Raw genomic sequence first — 16992 nt, forward strand, 5'->3', positions numbered from 1 at the left:
TGTTGCCAACTAATTTTCAGGGGAAGTTGCTAAAGGCAGATCGTTTTGTTGCTAAAAGTTGCTAAATGACGTTGTGACGTAATTGCGCCGTGACGTCATTACGTAATCGCGACGCAATTATTGAAATATAAGATATTATTTGAAATGCTAATTTAGATTTGTTTGTAATATTCACTGGATTTGAACTGGTTGTTGAACTATTTAAATGTATTAAGTAAGTTTTAAAAAACAAAAAATACTTAATTCACTAAAGTTTTGTGAGCAGTGAGTGAAATAGCATGCATTAGCCCTTTTTGAAGTTTTAAAGGTACTTGTGTAGGAAATTATAAATTTGTCCTTTTTTGTTTTTAAATTGTGACTTGCTAACCAAACAATTGTACTCTGAACTTAATGCATTTAAATTGTTTTGCCAAAAATGTGAATTATTTTGCCAAAAATGTGAAATGTCTGCGTGCTACTGCTGGTGCACTCAACAAACAATTTTTGCTACTGCCGCCTGCAGCCTCGTGCCTGGCTAAGCTATAGACCTTGTGTAGCCCCGCCCCCACTCGTTGTCTTTTGTCTTCCGGTTTTTACAGCAATTTCCACAGCGATCTTAAGGAATTATGAATCATCCCATCAGTCTATTTAGCTAGCTTGTAAGTGTGCTGTTTTGATTAGAGCCACTTTCCATAAGTTGCTAAAAGTTGCCAAATAAATGTTAAAAATTGCTAAATTTGTTGCTAGGTGCTTTTTGAAAAAAAAGTTGCTAGTGTAGTCTGAAAAGTTGCTAAATCTAGCAACAAAATTGCTAAGTTGGGAACACTGACTGCACTGATCAAAAGCACGATGGGAAACGACTTGCTGACGACACAGCTTAATGCTCATTGGTTTAAACAACCGTGATGTATTGTTCTCTTTTAAAATGTTTGAATTTAAAACTCTGATTTCGTGTTTTTAAATGTATAAATTATGTGTGAGTATTCCCAAACTCTCTGACCAGATAGTGATCTCTATATGATTGTTGTCATATTTATTAAAAAATGTTTATAAAACATATGTAATTAAAGTAAAAATTATTGATAAACACGTCTTTGGTATGTAACAATAACGTTGAGTGTCTTGTTCATTATATTTATTTTCTAATAAAAGAAACAGAACTTAAATTACATCCAGTTTATTAGCAACACTATGCACGAGCGTGAATCCCGCGATATCCATCTTTGATCTCACAGGTGTCTGATCCACTGTGAGAAGAGAGAACTGTCCGGCTGCCTGCGCTTTTTTCACTCCTCCCCACACTGCAGCCGCCTACTCTCGCAGACATTTCAGGCGAGGGAAGGCGCATATCAAACAAGCCTACTGACGATACGGAAATGACGTCAATTTGAAAAGGAAATGACGTCTGCTGTCCATCCATCCCCTGGTGTCCAGCCACTGGTGTCTAGTAGCAAGAAGTGAGTCTGCGGGGCTGCAGCTGGATGCCACAATCACACCCTTGACCCGACAGTGCAGCTATGTTACAGGAAAAGTGGTGAAAATGAGGCTTCTCTATAGTTTGCTTCTATTGCTCTGGTGTTTATTCGACCATGGTAAGATATTTAGGCTTATATATTGTCTAACGTTAGAGCTCTTCCAGCCAACGATGAAACCGAAAGTTGTTCTGTTTTGTTATTCCAATCGCGTTATATTCGACAGGCTTTCATTGTAGGAATTTCGCGTTCGGTGTTTTTGCTCAACCATGGCAATACATTTAATTGTTAAAATCTCACTTACTGCCAGCGAATAAAAAACGAATGATGTTTGGAACTAGATCCAAGTGTTAGACGTGACTAATCAAATCCAAAAAAATGTAAAAAAAAAAAAACGTGTAAATGATCAAATCATGTGATTTGGTATGTCTACATATAACCTGGCATCATAGCGTAATGCTGCCTTCACGTGGAGTTCTTACTTCCCTCTCCTGAAGTCCATATTAGGCTACCTAACCCTTTCACTTGAGAGGGCATTAGCCTACCTTTTTTTCTTTTCTTTAACTAATCACTGCTAACATACGACTTTGTCCAAAGCGAGAACAATAGAAACAGTTAGACCTGAATATGTTGAGTTTTAACTGAATATGCTTATATATATATTAGCATACACATGAACCAGTTTAAGCATATGCCCAAAATTATAGAAATGACTGGAGATTTAAGTACATGTTATTTATTCATGTTATACTTGAGTTTGTAAATTGATATTGTTAAAAAAAGTTAGTCCACGTAGTAATTTTTTTTTCTTTTCTTTTTTATTGAAAGAAACAAATTAGAGTTAGTGTTGAGGGTAACTCTGTGTTAACACGCCATTCCTGAATCAACATTTCAAGACTCAACCAATCAGATTAAAGGGACATTTAGGTTTATGTCAAGTTTAGGCTTGATTAGTTGCTTCAACATCAGTTATGCACCATCATTTCCCTCTGATTTTAGTGATAAGTTATGTTTATGTTTAGGTTTAGGGGTAGGGATAGGGTTAGGACAACATTTTCAGACAGAAATGTTTCAGGATCAACAATTTTATGACTTACTTGGCAAAATCACAGTGACCTTAGTATTAATTGTCAAGTGTTGACGAAAAAGATGCATTTTTAGGCCGTTTCTTGAAAATGGCTCAGACACAGCTGGGGCCTGTTTCAGAAAGGAGGTAAAGTGAAAACTCTGAGTATGTTAACCCTGAAATGAGGGAAACTCTGGGTTTTCCGTTTCAGAATGGGAGGTATATCAAACCCGAGAAAGCAGAGTAAGTCAAGCCCGTTTCTGAAAGAGAGGTATCTTATACTCAGAGTCAGTTACCATGGCAACTTACTCTGTGAACCTAACCTGGTCGGGAGCAGGTTTTCTTCAGTAAACCCAGAGTTTCTTGCGGTCTCCTCCCCTTTTTTAAAGAGGAAGCGGTGTTTAAACACTTCATTCATTCTTTCTGTACATTTATTCATTGCTGTTTTTACTGTTGTTTTTGCACACATTTTTTATAAGATGAATATAACTCCTTAACTGGCAACTGAAAATACAGTACATTAGAGTTACATCATGTAGTTCTAAACAAATTCTACAGAATTAAACTGTGGAATTTACTGAAAATCACTGCAGTGTGTTCATCTGTGCACCAGAAGTTGATGGACCCTGGGGGGTATATATTATATATTATAAATATATTATATTAATAATGTTATTATTAATAATGTTATATTAATAAACATTATATTAATAATATTATATTCATATTTAACATTACCTCTGGCCTCTCTGTGGCAGCAGAAACTGTTTCTTCATCCCCATCATCCTGTGAAGATGAGCATTTGGTTGAGAACACTTTATAATAGGCCTAATATTTATTTGTCTGGTGTATTGAGTCGGCTACTTACAACTGCCTGGGGTTCTGTTGGGACAGGAGGCTCCAAAAGACAAATATTACCATCAGAATCTTTTGGGACCAACGAAAAACCCAACCCAAAGTAAAATATCAAAAATACCCTAAAAAATAACATGTCAAATGTTTGTAAAGTCAGATAGCCTACACCCATGATATGCTCAAGCCTTACCTGATTGTATTATGGTTTTATATTTTTTTATTTTCAGCTGCTGCCACATTCTTTTAATGCCTGCAGGATTGCACATAGCCTACATACAAATTAAAATTAGGTTGAATAACTGTTCTTCCAGTTTCACCTGATATTATAACAGTTACTCTAAAATAGTTATTAATTACTAGCTACAAATGACATCTTCAACAGTGTAATTAGATTAATGTAATAATTACTATCTTTAGAAAGTATTGGTCTACTTATTATTAATTACTAAGTCCCATATCAACCTCAACCACTTGAACAATACAATGAGGAGAGACAAGAAACTGCACTTTTAATGCTTTCAAAATGAACAATATATACAATTGCATGAATTATTCTTGAATTGACCAAAGTGTGTAGAGGGAGAAGGTTACATTCAAAATATACCTTTTAAAAATGTATGTTAAATCCACTATTGTTTTATACAGAATTGTTCTATAGTCTATGCAGTAGCCTATTTAATGTAATTATAATACATCAGATTTTATTTTAAATTACAGAAGAATTAAGAGTAATCCCTTTAATTAAATTACAATATTTAGATTACTTGGTAATTAATTACACCCAACACTGTATAACAGTAATTCCTCTTTTTGTCTGGCGCTGTTGCCATGGTGACTCATAATATCTGCGCTCCATTGATAATGGCTTTTTATAGTTGTGGTGCACGCGCTTAACTCAGAGTCAGTCAACTTAGAGTTGATTGAACTAACTAATTTCAGCTGATCTGAAACTGAAAACTCAGAGTTTCCTATCTCAGGGTAAGTCAACTCAGAGTTCAAGTTTTAACTCAGAGTTGGTTGAACCTCCTTATTGAAACAGGCCCCTGCTCTAGTTCAGTTATGAGTATTTCATATTCATAATGGGTAGGCTAACATTAATTATGAAATAAGTTATGGGAATATGAAAATTCTTAGTTGCGTGAAAGGCACAGGGAAAGGGTGTTTGCAAACTGTCAATACATAAGCTTGCAGAATATGCAAGATTGTGGACTGTGTTTTTTTTTTTTTTTTTTTTTTTTTTTTTTTTTTTTTTGTATGTTAATGTCTAATGTTAATAGTACTGTTCATTTATTTTTCAGGTTTTCCCTGGACTGTTTCAGATGAAGTGTCAGTGATGGAGGGAGATTCAGTCACTTTAAACACTGATTTTGAAGTAAAACAGCAACAAGATATTAAATGGTATTTTAATTACATTTGCATTGCTAAAAAAAGCGGAGATCAGAGTAAGATCTGTACAGATGTTCAGTGTGAAGATGGTGATATGAGATTCAGAGGCAGACTGAAGCTGGATCATCAGACTGGATCTCTGACCATCACGAACACCACAAACACAGACTCTGGAGTTTATCAACTAGAGATCATCAGCATCCATGAAAAGATCTTCATTGTAACTGTTCATGGTGAGTCATTATGTTTAAAAGCAAAGTCTTGAACATTTAAAAGTAGGGTAGGCAAAATTTTTTTTTTCATCAACACTTTGTTATACTAATTAAAACACTTCACATAATCATAGCAATAAACAGTGTTGGGCAGTACTAGTTTAACTACCTTTCTCAGTAGCGTGGTGGTAGCATCGCTGTTTTCTAAATCAAATAGCTTTTCAGTAGCGAAGCTCCTTTTTTGATCAAGTAGTGATCGGTATAGCGTCCACACAAGCTACATTTTCCCAAGCAACTAAAGCTCAAATTCAAATTGGAAAATACAACTTCTTCTCTTTGTGTTTTATGGCGGTTGGCAACCGTAGGGCCATATGATTTCATTCCTGAGCTGTGGAAAACACAGAACGAATCCAGGCATAAAAACTGAATTTAGGCTATAACGCGGAATTTCACGGAATTTGTCAGATCATGGATTAAAAGTAGGTCACTAAACTTAAATAAAATCGCGATATAGACTAGTATCTGTGAATGTTAAACCACATAAAGACTATTTAAATAGGAATCATGCATGTTCTGAGTGTCTCTGTGAATGAATGGCGTGGAGGCACGGATCTGACACCTGTGAGATCAAAGATGGATATCGCGGGATTCACGGGATACACGCTCGTGCAGTGTTGCTAATAAACTGGATGTAATTTAAGTTCTGTTGCTTTTATATGAAAATAAATATAATGAACAAGACACCCAAAGCACTTGTTATTTAATCCCATTCCAAATATGTGTTTATCAATAATTCTTTTCTTTAATAGGCTACAGACATGTTTTTTTAATATATTTTTTATAATAAATTACATAATCACATAATCCATTGAGATCGCACTGTCAGAGAGTTTGGGAATACTCACACATAATTTATACACATAAAAACACGAAATCAAGAGTTTTAAATTCAAACATTTTAAAAGAGAACAATACATCATGGTTGTTTAAACCAATGAGCATTAAGCTGTGTCGTCAGCAAGTCGTTTCCCATCGTGCTTTTGATCAGTGGAGTCGATGGAGAGCAACCGCGCGCAACTGCAGAATCCGACACGTTCGGTTTGCGCTCGCAAGTTCTTTTTACATACGACAGCATGGCATCAGAGCCAGGCGGACCGCACTCGGACACTTTTCTAACCGACATGCATCTCGCGCTGATCACCGGTGATCGGTTCTGCGCAGATTTGGCTTCTCAAACAAGCCTAATATGAGAACACGAATGCATGAATTTAATCTACACATAGTCACTTCAGCTGCATTTTAGCTTGATTTGAGGAAAAACTATCGTCATATCATAAAAACACAGACTCAAGGTCTACACGGCAACCCGTCAAAAAAGTTTGGTTTAACCTTTGAAGAAAGGTTTTGCTTAACCAATTATTTAAAATGTAATTATTTATTACAATTAATTTAAACCATTAAAATGGAATAAAGAAAACAGTAAAAATAAAAATCATAGTGCACTAATAATATAATTAAAGAAAAATGATAAATGATTGTTAATGTATACGTTTCATTATTTCAATTAATTAGACATGCTCTTTGATTATGTAAATTTAATCTTACCATTAAAATGGGAGTCTAAAAAAATAAAAACGGAAAAACACAAAATACTAAAAAAAAAAATTTAAAAACTGAATTTGGGAAAAAATTTAACTGATTTCATACCAGCTAAACCAGCTTTTTGGTGCATTACCAGCACCTTATGCTCCGGAAGGTGACATCACTTACCAATCTCAATCCTTGGGCTGACACACGAGAAATGTACTTAATGGAAAGATGCACACACTCTCGACACCTGGGTTTGTTAGTTTTATATAGTTATATGGTTTTAATATATCTTCTGCAGATTCCGACACGTCCGCCTTGAGCTCGCGAGAGTTTTTTTTACACAAAGTGAAGAATTTCTTTTCTTTATTTACACGGGACGGGTAAGTCCATGGAGGCTTCCATGTCGTTCCGCCATCTTGAAAAACTATAATAGCAGACGGGCAAAAAGCACTAGCCTACCTGAACGCTTTTCCACAACGCGTTTTCGTTCAGTGCCAGGATATCTAATGATGCACGTACATCAAAAAATAAACTAATAAAGAAGGTATCACTACTAATTAGCATAGTTCATGCTTTTTACAGTTTGTGACTCATACTGTAACATTCGTTTGTTTGTTGTGTGTCAAGTTGCAGTTTGTTTGAAATAAACCTCATTACCCAAAAGAGAACTCGATGAAGTGCTATTGGAAGACATGTTGTCATCGCTTCTTGGAACATAACGGCTACCGTAGTTGTAACACGCATTTGAAAAATGCTAGAGAGCACTATTCGTTTGAATGCAAAATACAATTTCACCGCTAGACGGTAGCTATATGCTAAACGGTAGGCTATATTCTAAGTGTTCTGGTATACGATATGAGATTTTATGTATTATTTATTTATTGAAAATCCTGACCTTGCCTAATGGTCTCTGCTCGACTGCCCGTTCATGAGACAGCACCACAGTTCACTCCGACTCGCCGAAAAAAAAAACACAATTTGTGAAAAATCAAGATTAATTTTTCAAAGCTAGTGAAAACTAGCTATTCACTATTGCTAAACTCTCTGAAATTGCCTAGCCTACCTTTAAATCACATCATTGTTGTTCTACTGATATTTTTCCAATGAGATTCAGATGTCTTTTCTCTTTACCTGGAAAAATAAAAACAATATTTGATACTATTTTATAGTACCCACAAACTGTAAAAAAAAAAATATATATATATATATATATATATATATATATTAATTGTATTATTTTGTTTGGCTTATAATTAACTGTTGATTTCTTCTTCAGGTGCTGATGAAGACCGAGTGTCAGTGATGGAGGGAGATTCAGTCACTCTACACACTGGTGTTCAAACAAACCAACAAGACAGAATTACATGGTCTTATTATTACATTCGCATCGCTCAAATCAATAGAGATCAGAGTAAGATCTGTACAGATGTTCAGTGTAATAATGACACTGAGAGATTCAGAGACAGACTGAAGCTGGATCATCAGACTGGATCTCTGACCATCACACCCATCACAGACACACACTCTGGAGAATATAAACTACAGATCAGCAGCGGCAGCAGCGAGACTGAAAAGATCTTCAATGTTATGTTATATGGTAAGTCATTGTTTAAATGCAAATCTTGTACATCATTAATGTGTTTAGTGATATGTTTTGCAGAGGTAGAGGTGTTTTTTCTCTTTACCTGTATATTAATTTTGATACAGTATAAAGATCATTTCTTCAAAAACACATTTAATGTTAAAGTGGAATTTATTTAATTATATATAAATTACTATGTGTATGTAATTTATTTAATTAAAATAGTAATAAAATAGATCAATATTAGTATTATTTATATCAAAATAATAATGTCATGACATTTTAATTTATTTTAAAAAGGTACTGCAAGATGAAATGCAATCTGTCATGTGTGGACATAATCGGAAGAAATCCCTAATGCAAAATACATGCTTCATGACTTCATCACCATCTTGCTTGTTATGAATTAGATCTGGAGTAATTAGTATCTCACTACACGTAGTCTTTTCATTGGATACTTTTTATTATTGTTTATAATCATTTCTTCTACTTGAGTAATTACTTCTATTAGAACTTGTACTTTACTTGAGTATAGATTTTGGCACAAAATGTGGATAAATGTTGCTTTTCAGACTTTTCGGTCAAGAGAGCCTGTTTTTTTCCCCCCGAAAAAGATCCTCTAATCATCTTTTGGTTTTTGTTTCAGGTGTTTCTGTTTTTGAACGAGATAAAATGAAGAGAAAGACAGTGAAAGAGGGAGAATCTGTTATTTTATACACTGGTGTAGTAAGAAAACTGAATGATTCAATAACATGGTATATTAATGAGATTCTCATCGCTGAAATCTGTGATGAACCCAGAAAAACCTGTACAGATGTTCAGTGTAATGAAGATACTGAGAGATTCAGAGACAGACTGAAGCTGGATCATAAGACTGGATCTCTGATCATCACACACATCACAGACACAGACGCTGGAGAATATACACTACAGATCATCAGCAGCAGATTCAACATCACTAACAGCTTCAGTGTTTCTGTCACCACCACCGGTGAGTTTCGTTTATTCATTCAGTGTATTTTACCTTGAGCAATTTCAAAATAAAGTTGACTGTATTTAAATCCAAACAGTAAATGTTTTCATTGTGGCCTGTTTAAAAAGTGAGTTTGGACTCCATATGTACAGGTGTAAATGTCAGACAAAAGTATCCACCTTATTTGTCAGGGAATGAGCACGGCCATTTGTCATTTTAATGTGTCTGGCTTCCAGTGTCATTCTCTTCCAGTTATTTTTAGCTGTATAAAACAGTTCATTCTGCCGCTTGATGTTTCTTACCATATTATATTAATATACCGTCTTAATTATAAACACACTGGTTTGTAGCGCAAACCGTTTTACAGTTTACTGAACTTTGATATTCTTCTTGTTGATTCCCTATAGCAGATGATAAATCAGAAGCCTCACACATTCAGAGAAAACGCATTACTTCTGCGTTGAAAAATAAGGTGGATTGGTAGAGTTGATTATCAGTTGATCTCTAGTAATAATGATATGGAATATTGTGTGTTTGTCTTTATCTGCTCCAGATTCAGGTGTATCTTCAGCTGTTAGAGGAGGAGTAAGTGCTGCTGCTATAATAGGAATGAGTGCTGCTGTTGTTCTGCTGGTGGCTGCTGCTGCTGGTATTTACCATTGCCACAGATCAAAGCAAAAAAGCAAGTATTACACACAGCTGATATAAAGCTGTACAAATATAAGATTTATTGTGCATAAAGGTTTTTTTTTTTAAATATGTAAAAGTATGTATTTTAATTGACCAAAGTAAGAGTTTGTTGTTGTTTAAACAGAAAACGGGATCCCACGAGATGATCATCATCAGGTGAGATACTCTGAGCACTGAACCTTCTGTCTGCAAAAACTGAATTTATAACAGAAATAAATCTGTGTGTTCAGAGAAGTTTTCTGACTGCTGGCGAAATGGGCTTTCAATAAAACCTTACCGTCTTGTTGTGGCAAATGTCAATACTTAAACAAAAATAGCATCACGGTAAAAGAGACGTCAAGATTCAAATTGTATTTAAAAAGAAAAGTGATTTATTCTTGCAAGAAATGGTTCCCTGACCGCAAAGGCCAGAGTGAGAGAGACCCAGAAGAGAGGTTGGCCCGCTGCTTTATAATGCAAGGGAATCTTTTACCGCCACTGTTTACACAAGAAGGAACAAAGACACTTTATGGCAACCCCCAAAAACCCACATCAAGTGGGAACACACCATTGGCAGGTCTTTCAAATTCCCTCTGCACGGAATAGGATAGCGCTACAACCAACCGGAGCAACGAAGGTGACGTAGTCCGAAGACATCTTCCTTTTGTAAGAATTACTTCAGTGCCGCTCTTTTTTTTTTTTTTTTAAGAAAAGCTTAGCTCAAAGTCTTACAGAGTCATGGCCAAAGCCAATTCGAAAGACTGTTGTTCGCCAGCTGCAGCCATTCCTTGTTTTCAAGTAGCAGGAAATTCAAGCGGAACCGTCGCAATTCTGGTGTCATTATGTTAAGCTTGCCCACCGCCTTTATACACGATGTGATTGGCTGAAATTTTTTTTTTTTTTTCAGCTTAAAAGCCAACGGAGAGTTTGATAGACGTCACTGGCTGCAAAATAAAATTTGCTGCCGCTAGGGTGCGTCTAGATTTCTAGGCTAGTCGACTTGGAGAATGGGTAAACTTTGATCATTTACACATACTACCGTCATTATACCATACAAAGCAGGTTGGAAATTGGAGAAGTGTCACTTTAAGAGAGCATTTATCTTGTGCTGTTTGACTTCAGAATGAAGAACAGGGCTCTTTACATTCAGCAAACATCAGAAAGAAAAAAAAAACTCTTTTTGTTGTGGTGGCAGATTTTTATCTTTTATTTCTTACTCTGTTCCTAATGATTTAACAAATGAATGTCTGTATTTTGAGCTGTATTATGATATTGATACAGCTGGAGGGTGTGTGTGAGACAGGGGTGAGAAGATTCCCGGGCCGGGGAGGGGTTAAGGCAACTAATGGGGGTCCTTAGTTCCTTTTGTTGATAAAATAGCATTATAAAACTACCAGCAGAACACCTTTGGGGGGTCTCAATCCCTACTTTCTGTCCAGCCTGCAGCTGGCCTGTAGGGTTGGACTGGGAACTTCTTGCAAGGATGAATAAACCATCTTTAAGGACAATTTGGAATCTTACTGCCGAGATGCTGTTTCGTTTGAATCATTGTTTTTACCTGAATCATCAATACTGAACATCTGCTTTACCTTCTGTAAATCGTTTTCTTTCTTTCAGGAGAATGATGTCAGAGTGTCCCTTGAACCGACTGCCAATCTACAGGAGGGTGCTGCTAACGGGACGTCCTCTGGTCAGACTGATGAGCCACTGATTGTTGCTGATAATGAGATTCCACAGTAACATTAATATTTTTATGTCACTGAAAAGGAACATTGGGAGAGATGTGAAAGTTAAGAAAAAGGAAACGGAAAACAAAACTTTTGCACGTGCACTTCGAACAGGAAAAAGTCGCCATAAGAATCACCTAAGCTACCTCAAGTGTAATATATAATTACTTGCTTGATAACAAATTTAAAATAGAAATTTACTAAATATTGAGTTTCATCCATAGTGAAGCCTCCAAAGTCTTAATTTGTCCTGATTTGGGACCGGATTCTGTGCAGTACAAATTCAATTTAAATGAATCTTTATAAAGTTACATAAGTAATTAATTCGATAGCAGTGAGCGATTACTTAGTCTTTTGTATTTTGATAAACAGTAAAAAAAAAAAAAAAAACAGTAGGTTTATTAGGCTGCTGTCCCTTTAAGACCGAATGCATGGATCCAGTATATAGCCTGCCCTACTGTACAAACGTTTTCTTTGTTTACGTTTATTAAAGGAGCATTTCACCTGTGGGAACATTAATCTTTATTGAAAGTGGGTCATATATAGTCGAAATGTAACAAAGTCGAATTTGGTGCCTTCTGGACCGAGGAAACACAGAAAGTAACTTTAGTGTGCATTTTTATGAAAGACAACCACTCCCACAATGCACCACATTGCACAGCTCCGCAAGCCACTCCCACTAATCCAGAACACCGCCATATGCTCGCGCCCGCGCCGCTGTCTACATATACTGTGCGAAACTACGACGATTTACAACACTACCGTCCTTGTCCTCGTCTGAATCCGAAATTTCAAAACTAATGGTTCCCTTATTACGGTGCGTCTCCACTCGCATTCTCCGTTTTTAGTTTACAATCTGTTTAAAAGCCCAGTCTAATAGGTTATTATATAGAACTGTTACAGTAGACAATAATGAAAAGTTATTGGCGTATGCTGTGTGGTTGTTAAGAGTCCCATCTATCACTGTTTTCCATGTTCGTAGAGTTAGTTTCTGGAGTAAATACTGTATATAGGCTATAATCTGTGAGTTTACACTGGCTTTTTTTTTTTAAATGGTGGGTGCTGGTGTTTCGCTTGCGTTCGGCCAATCAGCGTAAACTAACGTGACTGGCAGTTCCTATAGACGGATTTCTATGCAACGTCATCACAGAGATGCGCGCAACTAGGGGGCAGAAAGCATCTCTTTACAGCATATCTAGCAGAAACAGAGATGACATGGATCTTTTATACATAGAATATTTTTTTTATTCTATATACCTTATATTCTATCATATTAGAATATCTTTCATATTGTATAGACCTTTTTTTCTATCATATTATTATAGTGTAGCATATAATTCAGTGTAGCAGTCAAATATTATATTTAATATATTCATTGAATGTATGAATGTTGAATGTTAATATGGGTGTGGGTATATAAGATTGACTACATTGACCTTTAATGTACATTGATAATAATTAAAACATTTAAAATAAAATACTAAAAACTTTGTACACTTTCCGTGAAATATTAGCATTGTGTCCATTGACCAAAGTCCAGACCAGAGTCTCAGGAACTGAACCTGTAAAAACTACACTGAAATACTTGAATTATTGCAGCAACAAAAATGACCAATATGTGTTTATGTATTGTGTATTGTATTGTTATATATTCCATAACTATTACATTTTAATGGTGTTAAGCTTTTGAATGATGTTCACGGTAAAACAATATTGTTATTTTGGATTTAATTTATTCATACATGTTGAAATGTGTAAAAGTGAATAAAAAAAATTGTAAAGTGTATCATTCTGCCTTTTGTAAGCATTGCGGATTAGTTTTTTACAGTGAAGATCTTGTATTTGATGTGAGGATGATTGAGATGTGGGGCGTAAAGACTACTGACATTATACTTTTATTTTTCTCCATTTTGTCAGTTTCAGTTCTTAACACACAGTAATACCACATGTGCATGCAGAATCTTTTTGTTCACCCATCAGATCAAACCACATGTTTGTAAATCAAAAAGATCGACATATAGTTGAGTTGCTGCAGTCTTGCGTTATTGTTAAAAAGGGGGCAGCGCACGCAATGATCAGGTGTCTTAACTATTATTAAAGAGATGTGATTTTTGCTTTGGATACTAGAAAGCAGTGATGTGCTTGTGCAACAACATTTGTAAAAATATCCAACATATACCATATGTGTAATATTGTAATTAAAAAATAATAATTTGATTTACAAAGCAAACAGTGAAGCGTGGGGGATCAATGTTAAAATAAGAAGGTTCATTTCCAAGACAAATTTTTTTTTATTTTTTATTTTTTATATATCTTTTTTTTTTCTGGATGCTATTAGAGCACCACTATATTAAATGAATACAGAGAAACAACATTTCAAACAATATAACAACATGTGCTGTGTGTATTTGATCATCGTTTTTTGGGAATATTTTCATACACAGCATCAGTCTTTGATTTCTGCAAGAAAAAAATATATACTCAATCAGGAACATTGCTGATACAATAGAAAATTAATAGCAGACCAACTGAGGGTTCACTGTGCAAAGCTTAATCTTTTGTTTTGTTTTCAAAAACTACTTCAGATCAGATGCTAACGTGGAGCAGCGAGAGGAAATGACATCATTCATGACTTTTCAAACAGTCAAATCCTCAAACAGATTCAGTTCTGCAGGATTGCTTCTCTGTGCTGAGAATGACTGTCTTTCACACAACAGCAAAGACACTTGTTGCAGAATATCTACAAAGAAACCTACGTCTGCTAAAGCTGCATCTCACCTCAGATAATAATAAACCGCAGAGGAGCTGCAGCTCGAGGACAGTTAATAACTATGTGTCCTACTTTCTGTCCAAAGACAATCTAATGGTAAAAGCTGATTTTGTATGGGTTAGGCTATTTAAAAATAACAAACCACAGTACATATGATTTTAAACAAAAGATAATTTAGGCCACATATCACATAATGATAAAAAATAGAATAGAATACTAATAAAAAACAAATGTTAAGGTATGAGTTAAACCACAAACATCTGTTCGCTGACCGTCTGATGCTGCAAACTTCAATCACACTAACTGACTGCAACTACTTCCTGCAGCTTCTTACCTTTTGTCGTGTTGTTGGTTTACACAATGCTGAACCAGTTCTGTCTTCCTCCTGTGTCTGAACTGCATGTACAGTTATGACAGACATGTACAGCAGACATTATTATTATATAGAAATTTATGTTTTAAAAAGATAAAGGTGTGTACAGATGAATTGCTTGCTCTCCTGACCTGTTTTTCTACATTTCTTGCAGACGCAGAAGATCACGATTATAGCAACAATCATCAGAGATCCAGCAGCAGCAACAGAGATCAACACTATCAGAGACACTGGAGAGAGGGAAGAAGACTGTTCATCCAGCTCTGTAATAGAAAGAAGTGAACGCATCAGTGAGATCTACAACGGAAGACAGAGATCAGGTCAGTAAACACACACATATATGATCAGTGCTGTGGTACCTGCACATGTGTGGCAGAGTGTGTGGATGTCCAGATGTGTGGTCTGGTTGCTGATGGGATTGTTCAGCACACAGCTGTAGGTGTTTTTATCCTGATATTCCACCTCCAGAGGTAGAGAGAGACTGATGCTGAGATCACACACACTGATGCTGGACAATACACTGATTCCTGCGTACCAGGAGAGAGTCGCATCACACACACTCAACACTGATGAACACACCAGTGAACATGATGATGAAGAGCATTGTGAAGAGTTACTGATGATGACAGGAACAAGCAGACGAACTGGAAAATATGAGAGGATAAAGAGAAATATGTAAATCCAAACAATCTTATTTTCGGTGTAGTGTGTTTACAATAAGCAATTCTTTCTGTGACTCGCTGTAACTATAAAATTATTACAAATTTTTCTAAGAAATATCCAGAGTTCACTACAAGTTAAGCTCAATCCAATGCATTTTTGGCATAATATTGATTGCCCCAAAAAATTATTTCCACTTGTCTACCAGAAAAGCAAAAAATCTGTTACAGTGAAGCGCTGAATGGGCCGATCTGTAAACATTAAAAACTCAGTGTTTCAGTTGTGGAGGACGAGACAAATAATCTCTACTCACCATAGACAGAAACACTGAATGATTTTATTGACAGTTTCGCTCCAGATAGTCTATAATCTCCAGTATGTTCAGTAGTGATGTTTGTGATGGTCAGAGATCCAGTTTGATCGTCCAGCTTCAGTCTGTCTCTGAATCTCCCATCAGGAACATCATCATATACAGTCATGCTGTCGGCCATTACATTGATTTCTGCTATTAAAGTGTTTTCATCTCCAAACCTCCACAGAATCAGATCATCATCCATCATTTCAGTGAGACCAGAGTTTAGAGTAACAGAATCTCCCTCCATCACTGACACTGATTCACCAAACACACCTGGAGAACATGAACAGAATCAGATTAAGGCTTCTTCTGATGGTTTATAAACCAGGCATCGGTTGCACCAGCTGGACACTCAGTTGTAAGACTAGACTGGATGTAAAATACACCTTAAAACTTGTGTAGGATTAATACCCGTTGCACCATCTAGGAGTATCGCACATCTGAGAGTAAATCTCACATTCAAAGGTGTAAAGTTAAAAGGCATGACAAGATTACTTTCATGTCAGTGAATTAATTGATACTGCAGATTATGGTTTATAATCTGTGCAGGATAATTTGCGCAGGATAAGTGAGATGTGTGCCGGATGTACACTGCCGACAGATGTAAAACAACATTTCTGTATAATGACATATTATTTTTTCTGGGATTATTAGCAGAAACTGTATGCATCCTCTAAAGGGATAGTATGATTGGAAATCATTTTTCACGTCTTTGAGTCCATTCACAGCAAGCGATATTTAGCCTGGGAATGATTGAAATTAACTGTAAAAAAAGCAATATTATCTGACACAGTTATTACATAACCCTAGGCTTCAAAGTGAATTAAGCTGTATGCACATACCTTTTATAAAGAGCACTTTGACCTTTGCAGAAGGCTTATATGTAGCTCGTTTACTTTCAATAAACGGGGACAATTCCCAAATTTAAATAAACAACCATTTCCATTCTTTAGACGTTTGCCTTGTAAGAATATACAAAGAGTTTGGAAATAAAAAACCTTGTTCTGTAACGTTTATTGAAATCAGATGGTGCTGTGGCTTCATGACATGAGCATTTCAGTTATTTATTAATAGCAAAGTTTTTAAACATCGTGAATCATCTGCGCTGGGTGTATTTGCACATGGTCGTAGTTTTAGTTGGCGCAACAGGTATACATTTTTATTGAAAGATCTTACAAACAGTCATTTTACTCTACGTCCAACTGGTACGGCTCATGAATTTTGAAATTATTAATTGAACTGCTTTTTGACCAATAATACATTTTACTTCTGTTGTTGTTCATTATTACTAGGCCCTACTAATTTTTATTTATATATTTAATA

General features: G+C 35.7%; 1 protein-coding gene across 2 annotated transcripts; it reads left to right on the forward strand.

Annotated features, from left to right (window-relative positions):
- The first annotated feature begins 1186 nt into the window (after positions 1 to 1186).
- On the forward strand, positions 1187 to 12555 carry LOC306987870 (uncharacterized protein). Of its 2 annotated transcripts, none has more exons than XM_079592474.1 (7): positions 1187 to 1571; positions 4671 to 4991; positions 7837 to 8157; positions 8789 to 9133; positions 9669 to 9801; positions 9930 to 9961; positions 11402 to 12555. In XM_079592474.1, exons 1-6 carry the CDS (start codon positions 1520 to 1522, stop codon positions 9949 to 9951), a joined length of 1194 nt encoding a protein of 397 aa, XP_079448600.1. In that variant the 5' UTR covers positions 1187 to 1519; the 3' UTR covers positions 9952 to 9961; positions 11402 to 12555. The 2 variants fall into 2 exon arrangements, with proteins under 2 accessions (XP_079448600.1, XP_079448599.1); XM_079592473.1 differs by having other exon boundaries at positions 9669 to 9797.
- The last annotated feature ends 4437 nt before the right edge of the window (positions 12556 to 16992 follow it).

The sequence above is a fragment of the Phoxinus phoxinus genome (genome assembly GCF_949152265.1).
Source record: "Phoxinus phoxinus genome assembly, chromosome: 20".
NCBI lineage: Eukaryota > Metazoa > Chordata > Actinopteri > Cypriniformes > Leuciscidae > Phoxinus > Phoxinus phoxinus.

Excerpts from the sequence above, each read along its gene's own strand:
- LOC306987870 (XM_079592473.1), top strand. The coding sequence starts at position 1,520 with ATGAGGCTTCTCTATAGTTTGCTTCTATTGCTCTGGTGTTTATTCGAC. Across the intron at positions 4,992-7,836 it reads CTTCATTGTAACTGTTCATG|GTGCTGATGAAGACCGAGTG; the intron begins GTGAGTCATTAT and ends TTTCTTCTTCAG. Across the intron at positions 8,158-8,788 it reads CTTCAATGTTATGTTATATG|GTGTTTCTGTTTTTGAACGA; the intron begins GTAAGTCATTGT and ends TTTTTGTTTCAG.